Source organism: Trichosurus vulpecula, chromosome 1 (assembly GCF_011100635.1).
Source record: "Trichosurus vulpecula isolate mTriVul1 chromosome 1, mTriVul1.pri, whole genome shotgun sequence".
Lineage (NCBI taxonomy): Eukaryota > Metazoa > Chordata > Mammalia > Diprotodontia > Phalangeridae > Trichosurus > Trichosurus vulpecula.
In genome coordinates, this window is record NC_050573.1 from 47,800,017 (window position 1) to 47,812,162 (window position 12,146).

At 44.2% G+C, this 12,146-nt stretch overlaps 2 protein-coding genes across 2 annotated transcripts in view; both read left to right on the top strand.

Moving 5' to 3' along the window:
• EP400 (E1A binding protein p400) overlaps positions 1–4,313 on the top strand; it is a 117,330-nt gene extending 113,017 nt beyond the window's left edge. Inside the window, exon 53 of the mRNA XM_036753586.1 lies at positions 1,098–4,313. Coding sequence (XP_036609481.1) covers positions 1,098–1,364 — 267 coding nt within the window. The 3' untranslated portion in view covers positions 1,365–4,313. The remainder of the gene's footprint in view (positions 1–1,097) is intronic.
• Positions 4,314–6,161: 1,848 nt separating this feature from the next.
• The window catches only part of LOC118845611 (E1A-binding protein p400-like), a 129,005-nt gene continuing 123,020 nt past the window's right edge, over positions 6,162–12,146 (top strand). Inside the window, exon 1 of the mRNA XM_036753601.1 lies at positions 6,162–6,326. The gene's annotated coding sequence lies outside the window, so the exon portion shown is untranslated. The remainder of the gene's footprint in view (positions 6,327–12,146) is intronic.

The window sequence follows — 12,146 nt, forward strand, 5'->3', positions numbered from 1 at the left end:
TCCCTCTTGATGTGGCCAGGATGCCAGTGGAGCATACAGGCTGCCCCTTGGTTATCCTTCTCCCCCATCACAGGACTGGCCCAGTTTTCTTTCTTAAACATACATTTCTTTGATGACATCCTTTCCACCATTTCTCCATCACTGCTTACATGTGCTCTGTTGCAGGCGAGTGCTCGCCCCTGCTGGGGCCTTCCATTGCCTTTGGGGTGAACCTCAACTCCGTGACTGACAGCTGTGCCACAGTATCTATTTAAAAAACAATCTCTGACAAAAATTGTTATACTGCTGTTATGATTAAGTCCTAGCACAGACGCAGGCAAGCAAAAGCATCTTAAACTTGGCAGAAGTAGACCATGTGTTCATTTCCTGGATGAGGTCTTTCTTCATCTTTTTCTCAAGGACATAAAATCTTGACAATATGTATTCTTTCATTTTACTGTAGTGTTATAGAATGGCAATTATGGCCATTCAGACTACCTGGGGATTATATAAAAGCAGGGATTTTGTTTTTTCCTCATTTACATATCGCTGGAAGCTGAAGGCCTCACTTTAAATGAATTCATTAACAAGAATTTATTAATCATCTACTATGTGCAAGACCCTGTACTAGGTTCTAGAGATAAAAAGACAAAATTGGAAGAGTCCCTGCCCCTAAGGAACTGATACCTTATTGGAGAAGGGGGTGGAGGAAATAGAAAACATGTACAGCTTTAATTTGTCAGTTTTATGGTTTCATAAATTCATACATGGAGTGAGCCAGTGTGGCACAGTCTAAAGGACACAGGGTTGGAAGTCACTGGACCTTGGTGAGATAGTCCCAGCCCTGCCACTTCCTCCCTGTGTAACCTTAGACAAGGCATTCCTCACTCCGGGACTCAGTTTCCTCATATGTACCATGAAAGGGTTGGACTGCTGAAGGGATGCCTGAGGCTCCCTTCCACATCTACATCTAGGAACGAAGAGTTTTCAAAGAAGCTCCCTATTTAGTTCTCTCTCCCAGAGGCCCTAGCCACACCCTTTTTTTGTTTCTGTTGTAGCATTTTCATAACATATGTGAGATTTTTCAGTTAGCTTGTCTTTTCTTTTCTCTGGGCTAGGCGTCACCACAGACCGTGACACTCTCTCAAGCAACAACTGCAGGTCAGCAGGTCCAAATGATCCCTGCAGTGACTGCAACAGCTCAGGTGGTTCAGCAGAAACTCCTCCAACAGCAGGTGGTGACAACAGCCTCCACGCAGCTTCAGGCCCCAGGTGTACCCAACCCCGCCCAGGGGCCAGCCAGCTCTGATGGCCAGAGTCAGCAGGCTAAGTTACAAATGAGAATGTCGACTGTCAGGTTAAAGACAGCTAACAAGCCTAGTTGAGCCAAGCATGGGAAAAGCGGGGATATTTGTTTTCTTTGGTCAAGCTCCAGCTGCAAAATAGGCACACCCTTTCTATTTCCTGGTCTTAAGGCAGAAAACCACTGTTTTCATAGAGGACATTTTATTTATTTCTGAACCTTGGAAACCTTTTCACACCAAAACACACGACCTTTGGAAAATTCTTGTCAAAACCAAGTAGTGTAACTATTTTATTAAAGTGTATCCTTCTCTTACAGAAAAGTGATCCTTCCTGAAAGCCTCTCTGTACTGTATAACTAATGGAAACAGTGACCATGGTGATCAGTACTCTCCTTCTTCATTCATGGCAGTGTTTTCTCCAGAGCACTAGTACTGGGTTTTGATAGCCACTTAGTAGAATTTCTTTGTAGTAATACAATATTTTGCACATTACATTTGTGCTAATTGGTTTGTGCAGTGAGTCATAAAATGGAAAGTCTTTTTAAAACTTTAAAAAAAATTCTAGATAAGACTTTAAATTAAATCTTTCACCTTATCCAGAAAAGACAAACCATGGTCCTTTTAGTGGAGGGAACAGCTAGAGTCAGTCACCTGTAATTGAGTTTTCATTCCAAAGAGTAGCCATTGTGTTCTGTGCTTTCTAAAAGTGATTTGTTTTCATACTTTTAAAGGAAATATTTGGTAATGCTATTCATCTAAGCACATTCTAGGTGCATTCCCTGTATTTTGTCTATTGGCTTATTTAACATGCATTGGGCTGCTTCAGATTGTTTCAGGAAAATGTTGGGACTCTGATGTCTTGGACTAGTTAGAACTAAAGTGCCATAGAAGCGTCATAGACACTACCTGTTTTATTGCTGTATAATCTATAGTGACCTTAGTCTCAGTGTATGTAGAGTGAGAGCAAGATGGAGAAATGAGAGTAGGGATGGCAAGAATATTCAGAGGTCCAAGCTTCGGGGGAGCTGAGAAATGTTATATTTATATGTATGTAGACGGAGCATCTGAGGGTCCAGAAATAGACCAAGTGATCTATGTATTGTAAATGTGTACAAATTTTTAATACATTGAAAAAAATACGCTAGTCTTATCAAGCAGGATGTTCTGGGCAGTCACTGCATTTTCACTTTCCAGGGTCTCTACTTGAGCAAATTTTGGTTCAGCCTAGTAAAGGTGAGAACCTTAACCATCTGCAATTTGTGGAGCTGTATGATATCGAAGGAGAAAAAGGGAAGATTCCTGTTGCAGGGTTTTTTGTCGATGTTGTTTGTTTTAAATAAGGGAAGGCAGTGGATGGAATGTTAAGTGGCTATGCTGGTTGATGATGGCATCTTACATACGTATCTTTTGCCATATTTTTAGTATGCAAAAGGAAAAAGCCTAAATAGTACCTTTTCTCCATGGATATATTTTGCTCATTCATGTCCAGGGAAGGGTAAGGGTATACTGGTTTTTTTTTTCCTTTAACAAATGCCAGTTATTTCTTATAGCATTCAAAACTTAAAATTTTTATTGAAAAATCTATTTTTCCTCTGTAAATGCAGCATTTTTCCTTTAAAATTTTTTATTTTAAGTAATTTGTCAAAGAAATTCATCCACTTCACAATTTTAAAAAACTAGCATCCTGCAGATTTATTTGGACATAATCAAACACTTTTCTAGCTATAAATAAATAGGTAGAAAGACAGTGAAGATCATATGTTTAAGGATCATAAAATTGAAATTGTTTGAAAAAATATGGAGTACTAAAACAACTTGCTACTTCTAGGAGATTTTATAATTTGTTAAAGTTTTGATTTTCAAGTGAATTGTTCACACAGAAATATTAAAGTGAAAACGTCACATGTGCATGCTGCTTTTCAGTATGACAGTTTCAGATATTACAAGTATTCTAAACTTACTGAATTAAAATGTATAGGAATTCTCCAAACTTATTTCCATTTGCCCACCCTGATAGTTTTTCTTTAGATCTTCAGAGTGAACCTTTTAAAATGATGATAGAATTTGAACGCATTTATTTTAGAAATGCTCAAGAATTCTCAAAAGGTAATTAATTGTTTAAATAAAACCCCCCTGTAATGCCATAGCAGTCTGGGTAGACAACTTAGAGCCAATTGCAGAAAAACTTTTAAAAGTTTAAATCCTGTTGTTTCTATAATTGCTGTATGTAATTCTTGTCCCTGTCATTGCTGGTGAAAAGGAATCTACTCTTCATATTCTTGGCAAGGAGATTTTAGTTAAACTTCAGTAATCCTAATAACACATAAATTGAATTGAATTGAGCTCATTGGACTTATGCCAAGAGCATACATATTTAAGACTATAGTATCAAAAGGTTACTCCTGCCCTAAGTAGTGTTCCACATAGTCGTTTGAGTACTAACACTCCATCCCCAGTGTTCTGACTCATTCAGTTTCCTTAGCTTCATGTTTGAAAGGTCAAGCTTTCTGTTTTTAAGAAGATAATTGAAGTTTGGTTCAGCAAAGTTGTCTAGGAAGTTTCAGACTGTTACTGTTAGCAAAATTCTGTATTACCACGCAAATCAGGCTTCTCTTACTGCGCTATAATGATTCAAGGGTGTATTCAGGAACACAGCAGCAAAATCGTTGTGAGATTTTACTTCAGCCACCATTGAAACCAGTTACCCAGTTATTCTCTAAGAGATACTTGTTTTCATTCAGGTCAGACAGTGTTGTAAAACGTTCAGTGGGGAAGCACATTGCCTGCGTCCAAGTGCTGTTCAGATGTTGTGCCTCAAGGGGGAACGGTTTTTCTTTTAATAAATAAAAATGCTGGCTTAAAAACAAACAACACTGTAACCGATAGCTGTTGTGTTTTAAAACATACAGGAACAAGGTTGAAATTGTAAATACTTTGTAAACATAAACATTTGTACTTGAATAGTAGGATTTTAAAGAGCACTGACATCCTACCAGATAAAAGGTATAATAAAGTGTCCTTTTTTATAAATCTTTGTTTTGTTTTTCCTAGCACAGTATTTTAGTGATAATAAAACACTAAGTCTTCATTATTTGTCTGCAAAATAAGCTGCCTTTTCACATGGTTTAGATGGAGGGTCAGTCTTCTCTTGTTGTCAATTCATGCTCCTGGGTCTAGAGGGGAAGAACTGGAGATTTTTTTCTGTAAATGCACTTGGTGACAAGGAGAGGAGAAGTCTATCAGTGTGTCAGGCAGCACTTTGGTTTAGAAAGCTAAGTCTTGTGCTGAAAGCTTGGCGCAGTCCTTCTGAATTAGGGAATGGGAGGCGCCGGTCTATTTTCAGCGGTAATGATTCATTTAATTGTGTGACCTGGCAATAAATGGCCATCTCAGCTTTCTCATCATGGGGATAGTGTATGTTTAGATGAAGCCCAGTGCCATCATCATTGCTGCCATCACCATTGCTGCCATCACCACCACCACCACCACCATCTTCATCATCATCACCATGGCAGCTTACATTTGCACTTTGACATCTATTGTCACGCGTCAGCCCCTGGCAGTTCTATGCAAGTAGATTAATTTAGCAAGCATTTAATAATTAACCAGTATATGTAAGGCACTGGCACAGAGGCTACAGAGGCAAAATAAGAAGTACTAGACCCTTTAAGGGGCTTACATTCTACTGGGGTGGGGAAGAGGAAGAAGGGACGAAGGATCATAAATGTAGAGCCAGGAGGGACACCCTCATTTTACAGATGGGTTAACGGAGGCAACATTGACACGAATGATTGAGTAGACAGTAATTGAGAAGGGGGAGAGCCCTAGCTGCCGGGGGCATCGGGAAGGAGTTTGAGAAGCTGAGGTGAGGAGGGAGGGCATCGACCGCCCAGGCCCTGCATCCCATGCCAAGGTTTGGAGGGGAGGGCTAGAGTGTCTTCAGAAGGGGAATCCCAGAGCCAGACTGTCGAGGGTCGGTGTTCTATTCTAGAGGCAAATGGGTCCCTGGAGGATGGTTTCCTTTCTCGTTTTTATGGGTGCCATTTGTTGTTCCATCCATCATTCCATTACATCCCCCTCTTGCGTTTGTCCATGTTGTCCCACACTCGGCCCTGAGCCGGGCAGTGACCGCTGTGTGGGGGATGGAACTCCATCCCTGGACCCTGGCCGGGCCTGGAACTCAGCCTCCCGTCTTCCCTGAAGCCCCTGCCAAACCCCCGCCTTCTTCAAGAAGCGCCCCCGGCCCCCCCAGTCTAGCGCCTTCCCTCTGTTGATGGTCTCCAGTTGATCCTGCACTTGGCTTGTTTGTACGGTTGTTTGCGTATTGTTTCTCCCGTTAGACTGTGAGCTCCTTGAGGGCAGGGACATTTTGTAGCTTTCTTTCCATTTTTATTGGTCTGCCTGGCCCAGTGTTTGGTACGTGGTGGGTGCTTAATAAATGTCTGTTGATTGAATTGCATGAGAGCCTGGGAGGCTCTGAAATAACTCGAGGGTAGTCTATCCATTTTGCAGATGAGAACGCTGGCCCACGGACGTGATCCCACCGGCGTCTCCTCGGTGCGGCTCCCAGCCCGCCTCCCGGGCTCTGCTCCCGTGCACCTCCTCGAGGGTGGGCAGGACGAAGCTCCAAGAGGCCGAGAGCCTTCGCGTGTGCTCCGAGCACCGCCGAGCTCTCCTCTTGCTTCTTCCTCCTCTTCTCCCTCCCCCGCCTCCATCCGACGCATGCGCCGTGGGATCCCCTTCGGTCCGGGCGCGTCCTGCCGCGGTCTGCCCGGGAGCTCGCTGCGCCTGCGCGGGGAGCTCCCGGTCCGGGCGCCCCGACTGCCGGCCCGCCGTGGGACAGCCGCCGCCCCGCCTCGTGCCCCGCCCGCCGGGCCGGGTCCTCCCCGGCGCAGCGCGTGCGCAGAGGCGCCGCAGGGCTGGGGGCGGGGGTGGGGGGGTGGGGGTGGCGGGGCTGTCATTGTGTTCGTGGCGAGGAGGAGGCGGAGGAGGAGGCGCAGCCGCCGCCGCCGCCGCGCCCATGGATCTCCTGTCACGCCGCGGGTGAGTGGAGGGCCCGGCTGACCAGCTGGGGGCGGGGGGACCGCCGGCGTGACCGTGGGCGAGTCCCTTCCCCTGCGGGCCTCCGCTTTCTCGGCTGCCCGAGGGGTGGCCCAGGCCGGCTGACTGAGTCCTGGCCCCCTCGAGGCCCGCGCCCCCCTCCCCGCCTCGGGCCGGGCATTGCCTGGGGGGGGACGCCGGGGGCGGGGGGGGGGGAGAGGCGGAGAAGCAGCCGTCTGGGACCCCAGCCCAGGAGCCCAGGGCCGGGGGGGTGCGGGTCTCCTAGCCCTGACCCTCTGTGCTGGGCGCAGTGACAGTGACCACGTTGGGGGGGGGCTGAGCACCAGCAGCCTTGGGGGGTGACCCCACTTTATGGAGGAGACTGAGGCAGCGTTTGGGGGGAGCCCCTGCAGGCCCCAAGGCCAGCTCTGTCCACTGCGCCACCTCCATGGAGGGTGACTGACCGTGGACCGACCCAGGGATTGAGACAAGGAGAATGACACTTGAGGGACTGACTCCTGCTAGTGTCAGAGTGACCAGTGGAGCTAGTGAGGAGCCCAGGGGCCAGAGTTAAAGATGGAGGGATAGATGAACACAGCCATAGGCTGAGGGACAAAGGGACTGATGATCTAGTGACTTAGGGAGGGTGCTAGGTTAACAGACACTACCACCACCACCATCAACTTTTATGCAGCACTTCAAGGCTCACACAGTGATTCCCTTTTATATTAACTTGTTGGATTGGGAGAGTGGTGGGTAGTGACTGACCAGCTGTGAGGAGTCGCCTAAGTGATGGGCGTGCAGACCCCATGTCAGAGCAGTGGACAAAAAGGACAGACTGACAGAGGGTCTGATACACAGGAGAGAGTACTGGACACTGAAACAGCAAGGGGCTGACTTCCAGCAAAGGACCCTGTGATAGACTGATGGACACGGGGTCACTGGGCCGATAGGTGGACATGGGAATAGATATAGGTTGTAAATTGACCGACAGAGTGACAGAATTATGGGCTGATTGACTCAGTGACTGAATAATGGATTGATAGACACAGGTGGACAGGTGACAAGACTGACAGATTCTGAAGGACCCAGGGAATGGCTGATAGGGACATTCTTGTTATTATGATAGATATAGGACACCAGGACATGGTGATAGGCCGATAAGAACACACTCCTTGTTATCATGATAGATATAGGACATGGGTTATGATGGTAGGCTGATAGGGACACACTCGTTATGATAGACATAGAGCACTGGGACATGGAGATGGGCTGATAAACTTTTTTATCATGATAGATATAGGACATTGGGTTATGGTAGACAGGCTGATAGGGACATATATATCATTATACGGAGCATTGAGACGTGGAGATAGACCGTGATGAACAGATCGCTGACAGGGATGGGCTGACGGGCCAACAGACATGGTGTTGGCTATGGGGTGACTGGCAGTAGTGGACACATGGATGGGCTGACTGTGGTAGTCACAGGTAGACACAGGCCTAGTGATAATGTGGCAAGAACAGACAGCTAAATGAGCAAAATCACAAGCTGATAGTTGTCATGAGCACAGGGACTGACTGATTAGCTGGTGGACCTCATTCTTGTCCCCTCTGTCCAGAACTGTCATTCCATCCTCTACTGTCAGGGATGTCATCCCCATTCCCTGTCCCTTTGCTCAAATCTGTTATACTTATTTTCATCCTTTCTGACCAGTTTTCATCCCATCCCTAGTGCCCTCTGACCAAGAGCTGTCAGTACATTAGTGTCCTTTCTGATTAGAGTTGTCACCCACATCCCTATTCCTTCTGACCAGAGTGGTCATCTCCCCTTAGCTTCAGAGCTGTCACCCTCTCTGTTCCCAGAAAGTTACCCACCTCTAGTCATTCCCCTATTCTAGTCCCATCTGTTTCAGGTTTTATCTACTAGCTAATCCCTTTCCCCCTAAGCCATACATTCTCATCCCTCATCTTCGGACCCATCAAATCCCTGCCCCTAAATCCCTTTAACTTGAACTTAATGCTCATTCCCCCAGATTACCTAATGTGCCACTTCTGGGCCTATTCTAATCTCCCTCAGTGGAAGATTCCTTTTTTGTTTTTAGGGAACAGAGTGGAAAGTGTCCCCTAAGCTCACTTTATTTAGCCCAGGTACAGGAAAGGCTATTTATGCCTTTTAAAATATCTCTGAAAGTTTACTTCAGGAAGTCAGAAGTGGACTAAACATTGTCTCCTCCTCTGAGTATCCAGACACATGGAAACAGACTGAGGAGCCTATGTGATGTTTGTTACAAAAACCTTCTCTAGAAATAGCAATCTGTGGTAGGGGAGTCAAGGTTCCTTTACTTTAGCAACAGAGACTGGTTCATGATTAGGGAACTCCCAGGTGAGTAAACACCCTCTGTGAATCCATGTTGACACCTTCTGAGATGTGCTTAGAGAGCTGAGACTTGCCCAGGGTACCAGAGGCAGTGCTGGAAACAGATCTTCCTGGCTTCAAAGTCAGCTCTGCATCACAATACCAGCTGCCTCTGATGCTAGCTCCCTTACTTATAGGTGTGCAATTTGAGAACTTCAGAGGGTTTAAAAAAACTACTAATGATAGTTTATAATAATGCCTGGGAACTAGGTAAACACTTCTTGTGTATAGATTGGCTCAATTACAGTAGGGATTAGAGGTTTAGAGTTAGGACCTTAAAGCCTGTGGAACCCAACCCTTTTATTTTACTGAGGCCCAAAGGGGTTACTTGCCTACGGTCCCACAGATTAAGTGCCACTTGCCTAAGTGACAGAGACCGAATTGTATCTGAGTCTTCCTGACTTCAAGTTCAGCATTCTTTTCACTGTACCATGGTGCTTCTTGTTAAATGGTTTGCCTAAGATTAAGTGAGTAAGAGTATGTTGGAACAATGTCACCTTTCTACATGAACTTCTAGTGTCTTAACTTGTATTTACTAGGGTCTTCAAGAAGCCTCAAATTTGTCAGAGGTTTTAAGATCCCTGTACTATACCAAATATCAGGTGCTACCCTGGGTATTATTAAATATCCGTGTTTGTAATCTTTCACCAAGTTGCTAGATGTCGTGCTTGTTATTTCACACAGTTTTAAACTTTATTTTCCCATCATGGTCATCTGTCCAGAGAAGAATAGAGAGAAAGGAACAACATTCTCTGTTCTTAGAAGCTGTGCCTCTTTTAGGTACAGTCCTACATCACGAGCTGTTTTTTAGCTTTCCCACCATACTAGTGCCTCATGTTGAGTCCGTGATCCACTCAAGCCACTAGATCTTTTTCAGACACACTGCTTTATAACTATACCTCTCCCTTCTTATACTAGTGAACTTGATTTCTTGAACTCGTGTAAGACTGCATCTGCCCTGTTAAATATCATCATATTGGATTTGTTTCACTTAAATATTTGATAAGAATGCTGCCTTTGCCTTTCTCCAAGTCTTTGGTAAAAATGTTATACATTAAAAGACCAAGCACAGTTCCCAAGGGGCGCTACCCTGGAGACCTCCTTCCAAGTTGACATGGAACCATCAATCAAGAAATATATATTAAGCACCTACTGTGTGCCAGTCATTGTCCTAGATGCTAGAGGTAAAAACAAAAATGAGACATCTTGCTTTTCAGGAGATTACATTCTATTGGGGAAAACATAAAGAATCCATATAAGTAAACAAAATATTTGCTAAGTGAACACAAAGTGATTTGCGGGGATTCTACCAGCTGGGGAGATCAGGAAAGACTTTAGGAGGCAACATTTTAGCCAAATTTTGAAGGAAGCCGGGGATTCTAAGAGGTAGAGATGAAGCATTCTAGGCATACGGGACAACCTGTGCCAAAGAACAGAATCAGGGTGTGGAACATTGTACAAGGAGTCGTTTTCAGTTACCTCCAAATCCACACAATTGTAATCTATTATCCAGTTCATATCCTGCCCCTCCCCATCACCCCTACTCCTACCCCAGGAAGAGCATGAAGGACTTTTTATCAAATGCTTTGCTGAAGTCTAGGTAAATTATTTCTATTGCATCACCCTCATCCACTGATTTATAAACCCTGTTAAAAGAGCAAATAACATTAATCTGGCATGACCTGGTCTTGATTCTTCTTCCACATGATGGCCTTTTTAATACTTGAAGACCCTTCCAAATATACTTCTCTTCTGTTTTAAAGAGCTGTATTTATTCTACTCAGGTAATGTAACATGTATGCTGTGAATCAGGTTCTATGCTTTGGGTTAATTTGATTGCCTCCAACAAAAAGGAGATCTAGTAGTATGGTTACAGCAGGGTTACAGATTCACCACTGGGATCAGTTCATACACATTTACTTATTTTCCCTTAAATATATTTTTATCTTCAGTTCCACATTCTTGCCTTCCCTCTACCCCTTCCCTACCCATTGAGAAAACAAGAAATATATTCATTATACATATACAGTCACACAAAACATTTCTGCATTAGCTATGTTCTGAATAAAGAAAAATAAAAGAAAAATACGCTTCAGTTTGCACTTTGAGTACATCGGTTTTCTATCTGGAGGTAGATAGCATTTTATATTATCAGTCCTTTGGAGTTATGGTGGATCATTGTATTGATCAAAGTTACCAAATTTTTCCACAGTTGATTATCTTTACGATATTGTCATTATTATATAAATTGTTCTTCTTATTCTGCTCACTTCACTTTGCATCAGTTCATACAAGTCTTCCCAGGTTTTTCTGAAACCATCCCTGTCATCATTTTATTACAATAGTATTCTATCACAATCATATGCCACAACTTGTTCAGCTGTTCCCAAAACATGAGCATCCCCTCAGTTTCCAATTCTTTTCCTCCACTACAAAAAGAGCTGCTATAAATATTTTTGTATGTATAGGTCTTTTTCCTTTGCTTTCTTTGTTATTCTTCTGTTTTCTAACTTAAACATCCCCAGTTCATTCCACCAGTCTTCATATGGCATGGTTTCCAGTCCCCTCAGCATCCTGGCTGCCCTCCACTTGACATATTTATATGTTTGACAACATTCTTGCTAATGTGAAATGAATATAATTCATTCACCCCAGAGTGCAGCAAGATGATTCTGTCCCTCGTTCTAGACTCAGTGTCTCTCGATACAGCCCCAAGCAGTTTTTGACTGCCATGGCATACCATTCACTCATATTGAGCTTGTAGTTCTTTAAAACCTCCAGACCTTTTTATTAAAGATAGTTCTTCCACCCATGATTCTATAGTCATTTAAGCAGAGGGAAAACCCCCAAACCTGTTAACACTGATTCCACTAGTAATGGAATCATGACGATTATGGTGACATAAAGGCCACAGTGCCTTTTCATCCCCTGGCCTAGGTCTTGCACCTCTCGTGGTTCATATACTGTGGGGGCCTTGGATGTGTCCTAACCTTACCCAAGACATCAGACTTACTTTTAACTGATTTAAAGATCCTCTACATGCTCTCCTTCCTTGAGTCATTCATGGCTGGCTCTCTGGCTTTGTTTTTGGCAGTTCCCTAAGTGTCTGCAAAAGCATGACTGTATACACTTTTGAGAAACAGGGACTTCCCAAGGACAGGAGAACTTACCTTAGGCTTTAGAAAGCAGAATTAACTTTCATTGTCCACTTATTGCTTCCTATTTTGCCACTTGAGGTGAAGCAGCACAAGTCTGGTCACTCCCTTTGATAACAGGATCCTAGATCAAGAGCTGGAAGTGACCTCAGAAGCCATCTAGTCCAGTGACCTTCATTTTACAAATGAGGAAACTGAGGTCCAGAGAGATTAACTGATTTGCCCAAGGTTGCAAGTGTCAAAGGCAGT